The following is a 15,587-nucleotide window of genomic DNA, read 5'->3' as shown; positions in this document are numbered from 1 at the left end:
AAAGTAAGTATATATAAACTTATGTTTAAACTGCTAACCCAATAGGCCGCCTCTTTTACTGAAATATCCTTGTACATATTGCTTACAGCCATCGCAGGTACCTGAATCTTTTGGGGCCAAAGAACGTGTTGACAAGTTCCGGACAGAATCATTGAAAAAATAGTTGTGGCTTCAAAGGGAAGGTTGGGCACTAAAAACGGCATATCAGTTGCAGTGTTATTCATTAAATTTTACGCACTAATCAATTCAGTTGATTTTGTTTTATATATGACTCGATATCTTACTGATATCAATGTCTGGACGTTGAATGCACCAACTTAATATGATCCTCAGGAAGAGATCAGTATAATCTCTACTGGTGCATTAGTTTACAAGCAGAGCTTTTGTAAAGTGGTAATATATACTGAAATCTTTTCCAATCCTTTTGAGTAGTAACAGGCGATAATTCTTTTAATACGTTTGATAATGTCAATACCTGCTAGGGGAGTAGCCTCCGTATTATCATATTACAATGTAGGCCTATAATAGGTTTGCCAAAATTAAGTCATGGATGTATTCTAACTGGATCTGATCGTGTAGTGGCGTCAGGAGATCTTGTTCATCAAGAAAGGCAGTGATGAAACTGTATGTATTTTACGCGAACATGTCAGCTATCCATCTGTAGCCAAGTGGTCACCGTCAGTTTCGCCACGAAAATCGTCGTCGGTTTCGTCACAAACCTCAGTTTCTTTTCCGCCTCACGGTGCGCTACCAGAGAAATAAAAAATACCATTACTTCATCTGTTAAATTTGATGGCGGTCTTCTGAAGAAGTGAAGAAGTGACAAAGCGTGACATAACAGATGGTAACTACTTGGCTTGTACATGAAGCTACTGTTGCTGCTTAAAGGGAAGTGAAACCGGCAAGCCAGTTCGTATGACCTCGTTTTCATTTCCCGCGTATCGGGTGATCAGAACGAGGCATGAATGAAACATGGCGCCCAGCTGTCAATCATTGAATGACGTCACTACTATGGAATTTACTACGAAAACTCATGAATGAAAGATCGCATGACTCACGTGATTCTCACATGATTCTCAATAATAACAAATTGAACTGCGCATGTTCGGGCACTAGGGGCGGAACTACAAATCTGAACTCGAATAGGAAGTTGGAAGTTTGACTTTCTCGGGCGGTGAAAGTCGAAAAGTTGAATAAATCGCTCGGCGGTTCCAGTTCCCTTTAAAAGTAATGATTGGGTGGTTAAGAAATGAAAGTTGTGGAATTGCATTTTGATCAATGCCTCTGAAATATTTTACCAAGTTAGGTTTGGAAGAGGCGCCCCAACTTTTATTTCATTGGTCTGGCGCTGCTGAATAGTTGAATGTTAATTGTGATAGCAATTAGTAATGGCCCCCTCGTAAACCTCTGAAGGACTTTATATATGCCATATAACAACTTCAAGATACGAAAAAAGCAACCATTTTCGTGCATGGGAGGGTACACCCAACTGATTTCTTGTCATCTAAATTTGATAATGTTGTCAATGTGACACGTGTTAACACTATCTAGTCTAGCCTGGATTATGCATGCCTTATAATCTAGGTTAAATTTGAAATTGTTGCGGCACATCACAATATGGCCATGTCCTTCAGAGTAACAGGTAGGTAAGAAAAGAGAAAGACGAGAAACCATAATCAAAATATTAATTGTTCTTTTTTTCAGTATTGCCACAATATTCCATTTATTAGAAATAAATGCTCGCATATTTGTGCTTGACGACGATCCAACTTTGAAAGTACTTTATCCAAATACTATCGCCATACTAAATCAAAGCAATAAATTTCTGTGATAGCCATCACCATGTTGTACACAACGTCTGAGCACCGCTTAACCTTCAACCGTAGAAGTCCGGAGTTGAACGAACCTTTAATCTACTCTTAAAAGCGTATCTAATATTTGCTTTGAATTAATTTGGAGCAACTTGGTGAACTCGTAGTTAAACGATTATGTAACCATTGAGTAATGGCTAAAACATTCGCTACTCAAAGTACCTTCAGTCCTGATACCTAATATTTCACTTTAGTCACTTAAAACTCATACATAAATCATAGATATGAATACGGAATTAAACAAACATAAAACCTTACTCTCGTCTATCACGAAGGGTTGTTTCTTCCTTACAGATCATCAGGGCGAACGGTCCGTGGCACATGCTGTTCTTCGTGTTGGTCATCTTTCTGGGAGCATTTTATCTGGTCAACTTAATCCTGGCAATCGTGGCCATGTCTTACGACGAGCAACAGAAGCAAGACAAGGCCGACCAGGAGGAACAAGAGCTGCTGAGAAAGGTACGTCTTAATAAATAGTGTGTGATTGTATGGCTTTTTTGGCCAGGTTACTGAGAAATCGACTTGATCAAAACTACAAGGGCTTTCCGTGGCCATCTTGGCCAGATTTTGCAATTGGATACACGTCCGCCATAATGGATTCCATAGGAATATGGCAGCCATCTTGTAGTCACTATGTTGGAAAGCGTAAGCTATAAATAGGTTAATCAATTATTGATCTCTAAAGCAACTACACATGTAACAACTCTACTGAGCTTTGGACACATAAGCCTAAAAATAATGGTAGAGCTACGATCGTGGTGTTATTCCTAAACTACTCAGCTGTATTTTCTAAATTGGTCTGATTGATAGTTGTAATGTCTCTGACAAAGCATTCAACATGCCAATGATAGATAACTAAATTTTAAGACAATCATATAGTTCATCTCTGATGCAGCATCCAAAAGGGCAAATATATAATATTATCTTAAAATGGAAAGCACATGCACGCTGTGTATACTAATCTTTATTAGAAAGCCTTAAGAACCTTAAATAATTCCCCATCAGAAGAATTCAGTATCTTAGCCTTCCCATTTCATAAGCACAGGCGGCCAAACTACAGATGAAACAGGTAGGGTCCAGCATCCAAGGCATGACCTAACAATGTAGAGTACTATATGCAATCATGTATAAGATGTACACTTAAAACATAATTCTACCAGTACCATTTTACCCGAAATCACCGAACCTGCATTTTTACAGTTTTTAGGTGATATCATTTTGTAGCTTTGAAGCCGACATAGATTTTTTTTACTGAGTACCTGTATTTTGTTTGTGTATCTAGTGTGCATCTGCCAGAGACACTAATGATATTTGTTCTTGATCTTTGGCATTCACTTCACTTTACGGCATTTCAGTACTTGACTTGGATACCTGAAATAGCATGGTAGTGCCAATAGGGCAAAAGGAAGACATGCGAATTTGCACCGTTTGGTGGGTGACTTATTGACCGCATTTTGAATAGAATAAAAGATATAGAGTAGAAGTGTAAACTAGGTGTGGAACAGGTTGATTGCACTAGCAAAGTTTGATAGGAGATAAACCTGCAATAACGAAAGTTTGTAAAACGGTGACCACAGACAGAGACATAGATTCTACTAATATTTTGACACCAAAGTATCAGTACTGTAGAATGATGTGGCCCCTTACGTCCTATATTTGTCCGTTCGCTGGGACTTAGACTGCTGATGGAATACCTGTGTAATAGATGTTGTCAATCAATTAACCCCGGCTATACTACTGGCCCCCTTGGCAAAAAAATTTACCTAGCTACAGAATATTGTATTTATAACTGAAATAAGGCGTTAATGAAGTTTGAGGTATTTTTTAGGTATTAAGCGCATAATGAAATAACAGCCTTTTATGATATATTGAAGAATGCCTTTTGGTGTGTTTTCTTAAATTCATCAAAAACGTTAAAGAAGTTGTCCTTATTTGGAGACATTCGATTCGTCATGTAATCACTCTCTCAATCACGTGTTTTAAAGGAAGAAGAGGAGCGCCGACAGCGAGAAGAAGGAGCACTAGCTATGCCAAAAAGTCCATCAGAATGTTCGTGTGCAAGTTTGGAGCTGTATATCCAAAATAGAGAGAACCAACTGAACGATAAAGAGCGAATTAGTATCAAATCAGACTGCTGTGCATCTGGCGACACCAAACGAAGGTTGAGTGTACTCAATGGAAAAGTGAAGAAGGTAGGTGATAATCACTGAAAGTTGTAAATTGACTCCTCCAAAGGACTGATGTGCTGTCCGTTATACCTGAAACGTAGCTAAAGTATAGGTGCGGTGTTTTCCTGTGCCACGCTATAAGATATAACACTAAGTCGTCACTGTCTTAGGAACTAGATGCTGACACAATGACCACAAATAAGTAGAACACATTCTCTGAAAACCTCTACGAATGATGATGGATCAAATGAAAATGGGTTTTATTAACCAGACTGCATTTAAGATGTATTCAACGTTATCCCTTTCAGGCCAGTCTTAGTCTACCGGGGTCACCCTTCCAACCAAGAAGAGGGAGTAGAGCGAGTCAGTTCAGCTGGAGTAGAAAAAATCGACATCACCGAGGGGCAGCTGATAGACAACCACTTGTCCTACCGTATTTAGAAAACTTAAACCTACCATATGCTGATGATTCAAATGCTGTCACCCCATCTTCAGAAGAACTATGCAACTTGCAACGGTCACATCCGAACTTTTTGCAGGCACGCCGGGCGAGTCTCACCTCTCATAACAGTAGGGTCTCCAGTTATATGGACCCCAGCGGCCGACCTACCCCAGGCTCGCGAAGAAGCAGCTTTTCCTCCATACGAAGCAGGACTTCTAGAAATAGCAGACATTCCTACAGTTCGCCAGCGGATGCACCTTGCAAGACAAAAGAGTTAGCTGCCAGAAGTAACAAGAACCGGGAGAATAGAGCCACACATCCATTGCTGCCAGAGGTCATTGTAGATAAAACTAAGTCGGATGATAATGTAAGTGCAAATGGCAGTTCCCTTCCACATTTCTCCGTTTGAAACATTTTTAGAAAAAGTGACTGTTGTCGCGGTATCCAATTCTGGCTGCAGTACTAGTAGATACCAAAGTGGATATTGCTTCCGGTAACCCATTTTTTTCGAATTTTGTTCTCGCGAAATACGTTTTTGAGGAAATCCACGAACTTAAAAAACACCTGACTCCACCGTAATGAATTATGAATACCAGCTTTAGTATAAAAGGTGACGATGCTATTTTCCCCTTAAATCTTCTATCTGGACCTATAGGCTCACAGTAACAACAATGATATTTTCCAGGAGTCTTCCAGTAGCGGGTCTGAATGCGAAACAGTAAAGCAGAAACTATTTGCTGACAACCCGTTCATTTGCCGCACCCCAAGCCAAACCGTTGTAGATATGAAAGGTAAGCTATCTAAAGCACCAGAAATTATACATATCAACTATTTGCTAGTATCCACAATACATACCGCCTTTATTTATGAATGGCTACCATTTCAAATCGACTGAGAGCAACACGGTTCACTTTTAGGTAATGCGTTTTTGACGATGGCTCTCTATAGAAAATGTCTCAGTACGGATTGATTTCTAAAAGCGGTGCTTATCGCCATTCGATCAATCAGGTCTGCAACCACTATAAAAATATCTAAAAATGATGTTTTTATTGTTATGTCATCTCTTCCAGATGTGATGGTTCTCAAAGACCTTATTGATCATGCCTCAGGCAAACGCAGAAGTAAGTATTTAGCAAGTAATCATTGCCACTTTCTTCTGTCGATTGTGGTCAACACCAATTTTCGGGTACACTTGGCCAGCAGTGTATCTCTATCGGCCATTACGGGGTCTTGATGATTTTGGCACTGATGCGTACCATTTCCTACACTCCTTAAGTAGTGGCGGCATTCAAAGGCATGTATTTCCTCATTGATTTGGTCATCTCTACAAACTTCAAACATTGCGTAGGAGTGTAACCATCCAGGTGTCTTCAGGCTGGTATAGGAATTCGTTTGGCTATGGAGGTATTTCTTCCAACACGGAATATTTTGGTCCAGTGTCCAGTTTTTGCTGTTGAGGTATCTTAACCTACTCAGCGTTACGATAATTTCGAGCAGTTCGTTGCCCTTAAATATTTCGTCGGAGCTCAATCAATGGCGGAGAATCACTTCTGCCGACTTGATGGCGAATGGTGGTGACAGTGTAACAGTCTTTAGAGGTTTTAGTTCATGGCTTTGTGGTTGATGTTCGGTTAAATGCTATCAGACTTGCACCAAGGGTCACATTGGTTTGGGAGCCGTCTCTAGTATTTCCATGTAATTAACAGGTTGCTTCAGCGACGACGGTGCCCAGAAGCATGTCACTCTACGGGGTAAGAAGTCAACATTAATTATACATGTGCCGGGCCTGTCCCACTGTCCACCTTCCTTGTCTAAGCTTACATGGAGCATTATATTACTGCCATACTTATTATTGTTATCATTATTATTGTTATAACCATTATACAACAAGCAGCATTTTGTCTAAATATTTACTTTTATTTTTCAAAACCATCGCATTGCAAAATCACCAGCGACAGTCTCTAAAATAGCTTTACATCATACTTTAATCACTGATTTAGGATTTCGTTTGGTCGTTGAAAACCGTTATTGGCTGTTGAATATCCAACATTGGGTCAGCTTTACAATATTGCCCTGTGCAACGAGTTAATATTCCCGTAGTTAAAACGGAACGGTAAATAATTCAAACATGGTTGTTTTACTTAAATGTTCAATGCGATGGTTCCATTTGCCTTCACAGCATTCTGTCTTGCAGCGTTTCAGCCCAGCCACCCGCCCGCTCGCCATTAAATGCATCCCAAAGGCCCCGCCTGGACACAGATCTGGCTTTATTCGCCTTTGTCATCTCCTTTTAACCATTCTGTCTCCTGCTTTAGCACGTCAGATCCGGCGCAGCTACACGCATGCGTGGCAAAATTTGAATCCGGGCCATGAGAGGCTTTGACGAGGCAGCATGTTTTACTTTTACATGTTTGAGAATTGTCATTGTTCTTTCATTCTAAATGGACAATTTTGATCATTTTGAATGTGGATCTTTGGTGTATCTTGTCTTTGGTACCGGTATAAAAAGTACGTCATGATAATCGGGGATGTATGTTCAATGGACTAACTTGGTTTACTGTATTCAATTAAATCGAACTGAAGATTCAAAAATTTACTTGCACATGCCGTTCCTGAGCAATCCACAACAACTGCGGAAGTGAAGCAAGAAAATAGCTGCTTTTCGTGATTGTTGTTTGGTCGTATGACAAAATATTAGTCCTGGCTTTGTTAAATCGATTTGACGCATTGATTTGAAGCAAGATGTCCCACTACAACTCTAATGCCGCTCGCCTTAAAGTCAGTATATGATTCAGTTACTGGAAGATACTGTATTTTGGTCACGAAAGAGATATCATATTTTACAAGAATCTCCGGGATCTCGGTAAAGCAATTTTTCTGTAGCAACACCCTGCAAACGCTCACACTCTATTCTCTACTTATAACAGACGTATGTATTATCATTTAGTCATTCCTGTATCTTTGTACACAAGTTACTGATAATAAGGCCAAGGTTGCACCCACGACATAAAGGCGAAATGCCTCGTACTTTTTCAAACCTTTTCAGATAGGTACTCTGAGAAAATTTCCTATACAGATTTCAATATTAGAGCTATAACCTGAGGATTGAAGCAGATTGGCTGATGAAGAGGATGGAAGTGCGGACTAGGTGCTCTAAACAAAGTAGCATTGGAATTGGTAGAGATGGAGGTGTGGTTGTTGGTATAGTTCTATAAAGACCCAGGGAATGACCTTCCTTAGGTTAAAAGCGCATGATAGAATCCTTTTCCCTATATCACTCTATCCTAGGACATTCAAAACTGTTACACATGCTCAAAGTAATACTGACTCGTGTTCTGTTGGTACTGGCCTAAAATTACCTTGGTTCTTATTACCAGGAAATGATACCGTGTATGCATTTCCATAATCGCCCGCACGACACTGCCATTCTTCATATTTTGCAGGTTTCTTCAGTGACGAAAGCCTGGATAAGAAGGCATTTATCAAAGCCAAGATGCACCAACTGTTCTGTGTCTGGAACCCACCGCGATGGCTCTTGTTGCTTCAGAAGTACACAGCGTTGATCATTCTAGATGCCTTTGCTGAGCTCGCCATCACACTGTGCATTGTAATCAACACTGCCTTCATGGCTATGGATCATTATCCCATGGAAAAGGATTTTGCGAATACACTCAGTATGGGAAACTATGTAAGTAGAGTTTGCGAACACACTCCGTATCAGAAGCTGTATGAGTCGATTTTGTGAATACACTCAGTAAGGGAAACTTAAGTTGAGTTTGCGAATGACTCAGTATGAGAAACTACGTAAGTTCATGTGAAAAGAAATCGCGGCACATGTTTGGTTGCCATTTTGATGATATAAATTGATGAGAATACTGAAACAATCCGAAATTGATGCCTGTTAGGAGATGTGTTTGGCAGCATCGGAATGAACCATTTGGCAATATTGGACTTTTCTGGAGTTGTTTTATCTTTAGTACTGCCAATTCTTTAATAATTGTTCATTACCTCCTTTCAGGTCTTTACTGGCATATTCGCTACCGAGGCCGTGCTCAAAATCATCGCCCTTAACCCTATCAACTACTTCAAGGATAGCTGGAACATTTTTGACAGCATTATTGTATTCCTCAGCTTCCTCGAACTGGGTTTAGAGGGTGTCAGTGGCTTATCTGTCCTTCGAACATTCAGATTGGTAAGGGAATGCAGCTTGAGGTTAAGACTTTTGAGTGTTAACTAGAATATCATACAATTTGTAAAGTAATCTAGGTGAATTTAGTGACCCAAGATGAAACTGTCAGAGGGAGTCACCCCGTTTACCACATGAGGAAGAATCCGCATGGGATGGCCGTATTAAGCAGTTGAGGGGAGGCGAGGGCAACTGCCTCGTCGTCCCCCATTAACAAAAGTTTAAATAAGGTCATGCGTTTAGTCTGGTCAGGTACATGAAACAGTCAAACCTGTGAACGAAAGAGTGATACACCTTTTCGGAAAACTGCCTACCACTTTTCTAATAATATGCTTTTCCTTTTCAGCTTCGTGTGTTCAAATTAGCTAAGTCATGGCCTACTCTCAACCTCTTGATGGGGATCATCGTACGAACAATAGGTGCACTGGGAAACCTAACATTCGTGCTTGGCATTATCATTTTCATTTTTGCTGTAGTCGGGATGCAATTATTCGGACAAAATTATTACACGAAGAAAGACAGGTTCACGGGAGGTGAAGTCCCACGTTGGAGTTTTGTGTCATTTTTCCACTCATTCATGATTGTGTTTCGTGTACTCTGTGGAGAATGGATCGAATCCATGTGGGATTGTATGCTCGTGAATGGTTATATATGTATACCATTTTTCTTATTGACGATGATTATTGGGAATTTAGTGGTAAGTACCTACGGGATGCTGCTTCAAACCGTAATCTCCGCCATATTAGAAATAACTGCCATCTGTTATTGTTGGCAAAAACTATTTCTAAAATGGCAGAGATCGGTCATGTGATTTTGTTCAGTTTGGATGGATCCACTTTTCTTTTGGATTAGCGCTTATTCTGTGAACTGCCTTTAGTTGATTCAAATGGATGGATACAGTTTCTGCATCTTTGGAGATACATGCGTTCATGTTGTCTATTATGTTAAAGTGTTCATTATGTATGAATGGTTTGTGGAAAAACGTGGGGATTACCTCTGCAGCGCTACAATTCTGTTCAGTACTATGGAATACACGAAACAACTAGTGAGTCATGGATAGTCGATTGGATATCACAGCAAGAAAAGGAAGACACTTTTTGTATATGTTTATTTTAGATTATACTTTACTATTCCCAGTAAACTATTGCAGTGATTAGAAGAACCAGTGGCTTTGGCAGTGAAACATTTAAAAAAAATGGAGGAGCCATTGCCGAGACTTGAGTGGTATTTTAAGCACAGTAATAGTTGCGTATAGATACGTTAATATTTATGTTTATATACACGCACACAATGGAAACATCCTTAAGGCCCAAATGAAACGAGTTATGGAAATGATGATTGATATATTCATTAATTTTTTCATGTATTTTGTGTTTCTTGATACCATATACAATGTATTTGATATAAAACCGGTAGCATTTCTATAAAGTTGTACATGTATTCCCCTTTAAGTGCAATGAAAGCAGTACTATCTGCTAATGCTTATTGGATGAGGTATCTTGTTTTGTGACCCAGTCGGATAATGTCAGAAGCAACCGATCCTCCTACGCCAAGAGGAAACAGATGTAACCCATCACAGTTGGTCAGCCCAGGGAGATTTCCTTTAAAAATGTTTAGGGGAGGAGCAAATTACCCCTTAATCGCAAATTCTAACGATGCATGTTATACTATTTGTATTTTTCAGGTGCTAAACTTGTTTCTTGCTTTACTCTTGAGCTCTTTCGGGGCTGAGAATCTTCAATCTGTCTCCGCGGGCGATAACGAACCCAACAAAATGCAGGAAGCCTCGGAGAGGATCAACAGACTTGTTAACTGGCTGAAAGTCAAAGCTATGCAATGCGCAAAAACTGTTGTCAAGAAGAGAAAAGCGGGACAGCGCGAGGGTCCTACCGGAGTTACCAAAACTGATGACGTAATCATGGATGGTGACGGCCCGGTGCGCAATGGACGAATTTGCGACAACCAGGATTCAGGACTGGAAGATGATGATCGTAAGAGTGTTAGCTCAGGTACTTTGTTAGTTAGACTTGCACTGCAACCTTTGTTTGCAGTGCAACTGCGGCTAACACTGGCATACTTGTTGGGAGCTTGTTAAATAGACGCCTCTATTCAGTACAATACGATGCGTCATCATTTACTGAGCAATATAGTATATTGTCTCAGCCCTATTTGTATGTTAATGGACCGAAATAATCTCTTGTATAATTACTGATAGCAGGTGATTCAACTGATCAACTGACTCCAATGCCATGCTGCTACCATAAGTTTAATATGATACTATAGATTTTTAAAATACATGTACAAGTTTATGTAGAGTTACATTTGCTAACCATTTGGACAAAATACAAAAGCTGACCGGTAAAATAATCCATGAACTAAATGGTCATTGCAAAAATGGTGCTGTGATTAACTACTTTTAATGAAAGATTTCCCGTTGGCAGTGTTAGCCGCAATCGTTAGTAAAAAAGGATGACCACGCATTACAAAAACATGATTTTGGTGATAAAAATTGTGGACAAACGAAAATTGCAATCTTTCCTAAAACAATTTTAAAAGCCGGGCCTTTACTACAATCGAACCATAGAGGAATGTGTCAAATGGTCTCAATCATTCATTCAAAAACCATCAAGTATAAACGGAACTGCTCCACTAACAGGCTGTATCAAAATATATGTGTCTTACCTTCGGGTGTGTCGGGTGGGTTCACTCAGTATATATCCAGATCAGAATTTATCAGAGTTAATCGATTTCGAACGTTATCAAATATCATTCGTCCAAAAACAAGTTTCATCTGGTTTTATCATGCAGCATGACGATATCAACTGTCTACAACAATCTGTGTAGTGTAGGCCTATGTACGCATGTGGCCATGCTCTAGGGCAGAGGGCAGGGGCGGAGTATAGGCCTACCGTAAAGTAGGAAAATCGTGAGCTCATATATGTTGTCAATGCAACTATTTTGGACTGTAAATATCAAAATAACCAATGTAGGTCTATTGACGATGTGAATGTGACGATTGATTAAAATATTGCCCTACCTTGAAACCTCTGGCACCCGACGAAAATCGTGGACGTCTAAATGCTGTGGCGTCGATGCAACTACATTATTTTTGAATGTACATGTTAACCTTATAGACGACAGCACTTAAATAACCGATGTATATTGATGATGTGATAAACATTGTCAATTTGTCCTACCTTCGTGACCTTGTCTTCAGTCTCATCACTCTGGCACCCAACGTTCCACCAGCTCCAGCATTATATGAGGCGTTATTATCTAAACTTTCCTCCGAATCCTTGCTTTAAAGTCCAGTTTGATTTGAATAGTATATCAGTATTCGATCAACACAATAATTCTTACCAACCTCGATATTTCTAAACGCGAACTAAGCACAAAACTAACACATATGGCCCTGGTATTTTAAGTCTGGGCGGACGATTCACGCGACAGCACATGCGCATTTGCAAGAATATACAAATAAAGATCATTAAAGTTTAACATTGAACGCATGATTCAATTTCAATTCAATTTAAATTATGACGCAACGGTTATTGGAGGTCTGTTCACTGACTTAAAAGTTCACTTCAATTCAAAGTTCGAAAGCATACCGAAAACGCGAGTGTGGACACAATAATAATTCATTTTGATACATACATGTACATGATACACGATTACACGTAACACGAAGAACAGAGTGAAATGAAATCGGCGAATAATCAATCTCGGCGATTAGCGCGAATTTACAACACAAAATACACGAAAACTATGCGAGCATGGACCTCACTTAACCGTCCTTTTCTTAATCCTCTTCAACGAATAAAATGATCGACATGACCATTAAAAGCTCGCTTTAATTGGATTTAAAAAACGGAGATTCACATCAACTCGCATCTGCGTTTGTTGACGCCCATCGGTATATCTCACGTGCCTGATTCCGCCCCTGCCGCTGTCGCCGGCCGTGGTCCTGTCGCTGTGGTCAGCGTCTGAACACTGGTACACTTGTCAAAGTCAAGGACAGAAACATCAGATTAATATCAAGAGAGGGCTAAAATACAATTTTTTGCTCAGCTTGGATTTTTTCTGTGCTGTCTTTATTACGAAACGACCTTAATAAGAGGTAACCTAACCGTATTCGTGGTCATCCTTGAAATTGTCCTTCTGTGGTCCAGAGTTGTGTAGTCAATATAGTTGTGGTAATTGAATACGAAATGTATGTTTTGTAGTCTCCATCATTCAGTCCAGCATTCGACGACAGAAACTATGATTCTTGTTTGATATCCATTCATTGGCTGACGGAGTCCAGCCCATTCTTTATTTTTTATGCACATCCTCATTTGAATTCTTATATCATCTGCAAGGTTGTGGTGAAAAGTTACCACGTTTCAAGGTTGTGGTGAAAAGTTGCCACGTTTCATTATTTGGTAACACTTGCATGTAATTGAAAAGAGTTGGATTTTGACTGTGTGAGGGATCAATTCCAACATGAATATTCGGTCACCTCCCAGATTTTATTACGAATGCTGAGCTGTATTGGTGCAACATTGTAGTGTATTTTCACTTCACTAAAATCGCTAAAATGTTAAATGTGCAGTGCAAAGTATACATTGTACATATATGTCTTCATCAATCAAGTCTTAACCAAGAATTTACCACAACCATCTTGAACATTGACATGTTGATTTCAGACAATACTTCTTCCTTTTTGTAATTTTTTTCGTTGTTCTTGTTCATACTTCGCTCTGAATCTAAAATTGAATTCCTTTCCTTGTACAAGTTTAAATTGGGCTGTTTTCAAATGGAAAAAACTCAACTTTGATATAATCATTTTTCATTTCGTCCTGACAAATGAAACTTTATATGTTTGTTTTGATTTGTTTCAGCGGGTTCAGAATCTAAGATTCAGCTTGACCAAGAAGAAAAGGTGAGTTACTAGAGTTTTATTGACCTAAAAATCTAAACCAGTACATGTAATTAGTAAATATCTACTACGGGATATGAACTACTACCTTGCGTAACCACGGTGTTTTGGAATTGAAAATTAGCACTACTTCAACTCGATTTAGACATTCTTAAGAGTTTAACAATAGTACCCCTTGTTGCAGGAGACCGAAGCGCCCACGCGGCCCGCTAGCATGGAGTCCATGTGCAAGATGAGGAAGTCCGCATCCAGAGATAGCAAGTTTAGCAACACCAAGGCGTCTACCCCTGGGACCGTCAGCAAATCATCATTTGGCAATGATGACGGGAGCAGCTGCATGGACGACAAACTTGAAGATGGCGAGCCTGAACCCACCGACGTTGATGTCGTCTTCGTCAATTATCCTGACGACTGCTTTCCAAGTTTCTGTATGAAGCACGTAACCTGTATCAACGCGTTCGTTCAGACATCCGTTGGCAAGGTTTGGTGGAAAGCAAGATGTTACACCTATAAACTCGTCGAACACAAGTATTTTGAATCATTCATCATGCTCATGATCGCTGCCAGTAGCATATCCTTGGTAAGCTCTATCTAGAATTTAATACAAGGTCATATAGACACGTTTTGTGCCACTTAAAATATGTAAGGCGGGCGAAAAGTATATAACTTCGTCGAGAGCAAAATGTGTGAAAAATACAATAACTTCTATATGTCATCTGAAAGTACAACTACAACTATTAAAATTGCTTGATCAAGAGCTCATATGAAAGTTTCGTCATTTTCAGCTTTCATCAAAATAAGATTTCAACGTTTCAATATCTGACCATTGTCTTCTTCTTACAGGCCGTTGAAGACATCTATCTAGATAACCGCCCTTTACTTAAACTCACCCTTGAGTACTTAGATAAGGGTTACACAGTCATCTTCATTTTCGAGATGATCATAAAGTGGTTGGCGTTTGGATATAAAAAGTATTTCACAGACGCCTGGTGTTGGCTTGACTTCATTATAGTCACTGTAAGTATGTGGAAATCTTCATTATGCTGGTCAAAGCTATCACTAAATACAATGCTCAAGAATAAGAGAAAGTTTATGTGAAGGAGGATTGTCTGTAGTGTACGTCTCAATATACGAACAACTGATACTGATACATTGCTGATACTAATCAAGAAAATGACCTGGAAATACATTCAGTCAGCAAACACTTGTCCTGACGAAATGACAACTTGTTTTGTGTGTTTTTTGCATTTTTAGATCTCGATTATTACTCTCTCCGCCGAGGCGTCGGGACAGGAGGGCACGATGGGTTCTCTGAGAGCTCTCAGGACGCTCAGGGCTTTACGTCCACTCCGTGCTGTATCAAGATGGGAGGGGATGAGAGTAAGTATTGAATGAGTTCATGGTAACAAACAGAAACATGAATAACGACTCTCTGTCATTTGAGCGTATATGAGCTTTCAAGATTACCTTAATAACGCGGATATAAAAGGGAGCCATACATACCTATAACAAACTATGTCGCTTTCCTAAATTTTAGTGATTCTTTGTTTAATTTCAGGTCGTAGTCAACGCCTTGATCCAAGCCATTCCATCTATCTGTAACGTGCTTCTTGTGTGTCTAGTCTTCTGGCTCATCTTCAGTATCATGGGTGTTCAGCTCTTCTCTGGCCAATTCTATAAGTGCATCAATTTGACGACCACTGAGAGGATATCATATGACTTTGTCAAATTGAGGAACGAGTGCGAACTCATGGAGGATACAAAATGGAAGAATTCACGTATTAACTTTGACAATGTGCTGAATGCTTATCTAGCACTCTTTCAGATCGTAAGTGTAGTTTCCTGCACTTTACTTGTCATTTTGAAAAAATGTCGGCAGTTTTGTATTTCACTTGGAATTGCAATTGTACAGTTACCACGAGACCTTAATAGGCGTGACAGTTACATGTAATTGCCCTTGGTCATCTGTAGGTGAGCAATACTCGTAATCAACAATTATCTT

The 15,587-nt window shown here is 39.6% G+C and overlaps 1 protein-coding gene across 2 annotated transcripts in view; it reads left to right on the top strand.

Moving 5' to 3' along the window:
- LOC135484268 (sodium channel protein type 4 subunit alpha B-like) overlaps positions 1–15,587 on the top strand; it is a 41,259-nt gene that overhangs the window by 8,030 nt on the left and 17,642 nt on the right. The window contains exons 7-21 of one of the 2 annotated variants that reach the window (XM_064765583.1): positions 2,166–2,330; positions 3,857–4,063; positions 4,348–4,848; positions 5,167–5,272; positions 5,552–5,602; positions 6,188–6,232; positions 7,925–8,169; positions 8,500–8,673; positions 9,014–9,364; positions 10,352–10,676; positions 13,548–13,588; positions 13,770–14,165; positions 14,429–14,602; positions 14,840–14,965; positions 15,144–15,413. In XM_064765583.1, coding sequence (XP_064621653.1) covers positions 2,166–2,330; positions 3,857–4,063; positions 4,348–4,848; positions 5,167–5,272; positions 5,552–5,602; positions 6,188–6,232; positions 7,925–8,169; positions 8,500–8,673; positions 9,014–9,364; positions 10,352–10,676; positions 13,548–13,588; positions 13,770–14,165; positions 14,429–14,602; positions 14,840–14,965; positions 15,144–15,413 — 3,177 coding nt within the window. Of the gene's footprint in view, positions 1–2,165; positions 2,331–3,856; positions 4,064–4,347; positions 4,849–5,166; positions 5,273–5,551; positions 5,603–6,187; positions 6,233–7,924; positions 8,170–8,499; positions 8,674–9,013; positions 9,365–10,351; positions 10,677–13,547; positions 13,589–13,754; positions 14,166–14,428; positions 14,603–14,839; positions 14,966–15,143; positions 15,414–15,587 lie in introns of both variants that reach the window. The other variant, XM_064765582.1, reaches the window with a different exon arrangement.

Source organism: Lineus longissimus, chromosome 3, assembly GCF_910592395.1.
Source record: "Lineus longissimus chromosome 3, tnLinLong1.2, whole genome shotgun sequence".
Taxonomy (NCBI): domain Eukaryota; kingdom Metazoa; phylum Nemertea; class Pilidiophora; order Heteronemertea; family Lineidae; genus Lineus; species Lineus longissimus.
Note: the sequence above shows the minus strand (reverse complement) of the source record. Positions and strands in the feature narration are given on the sequence as shown.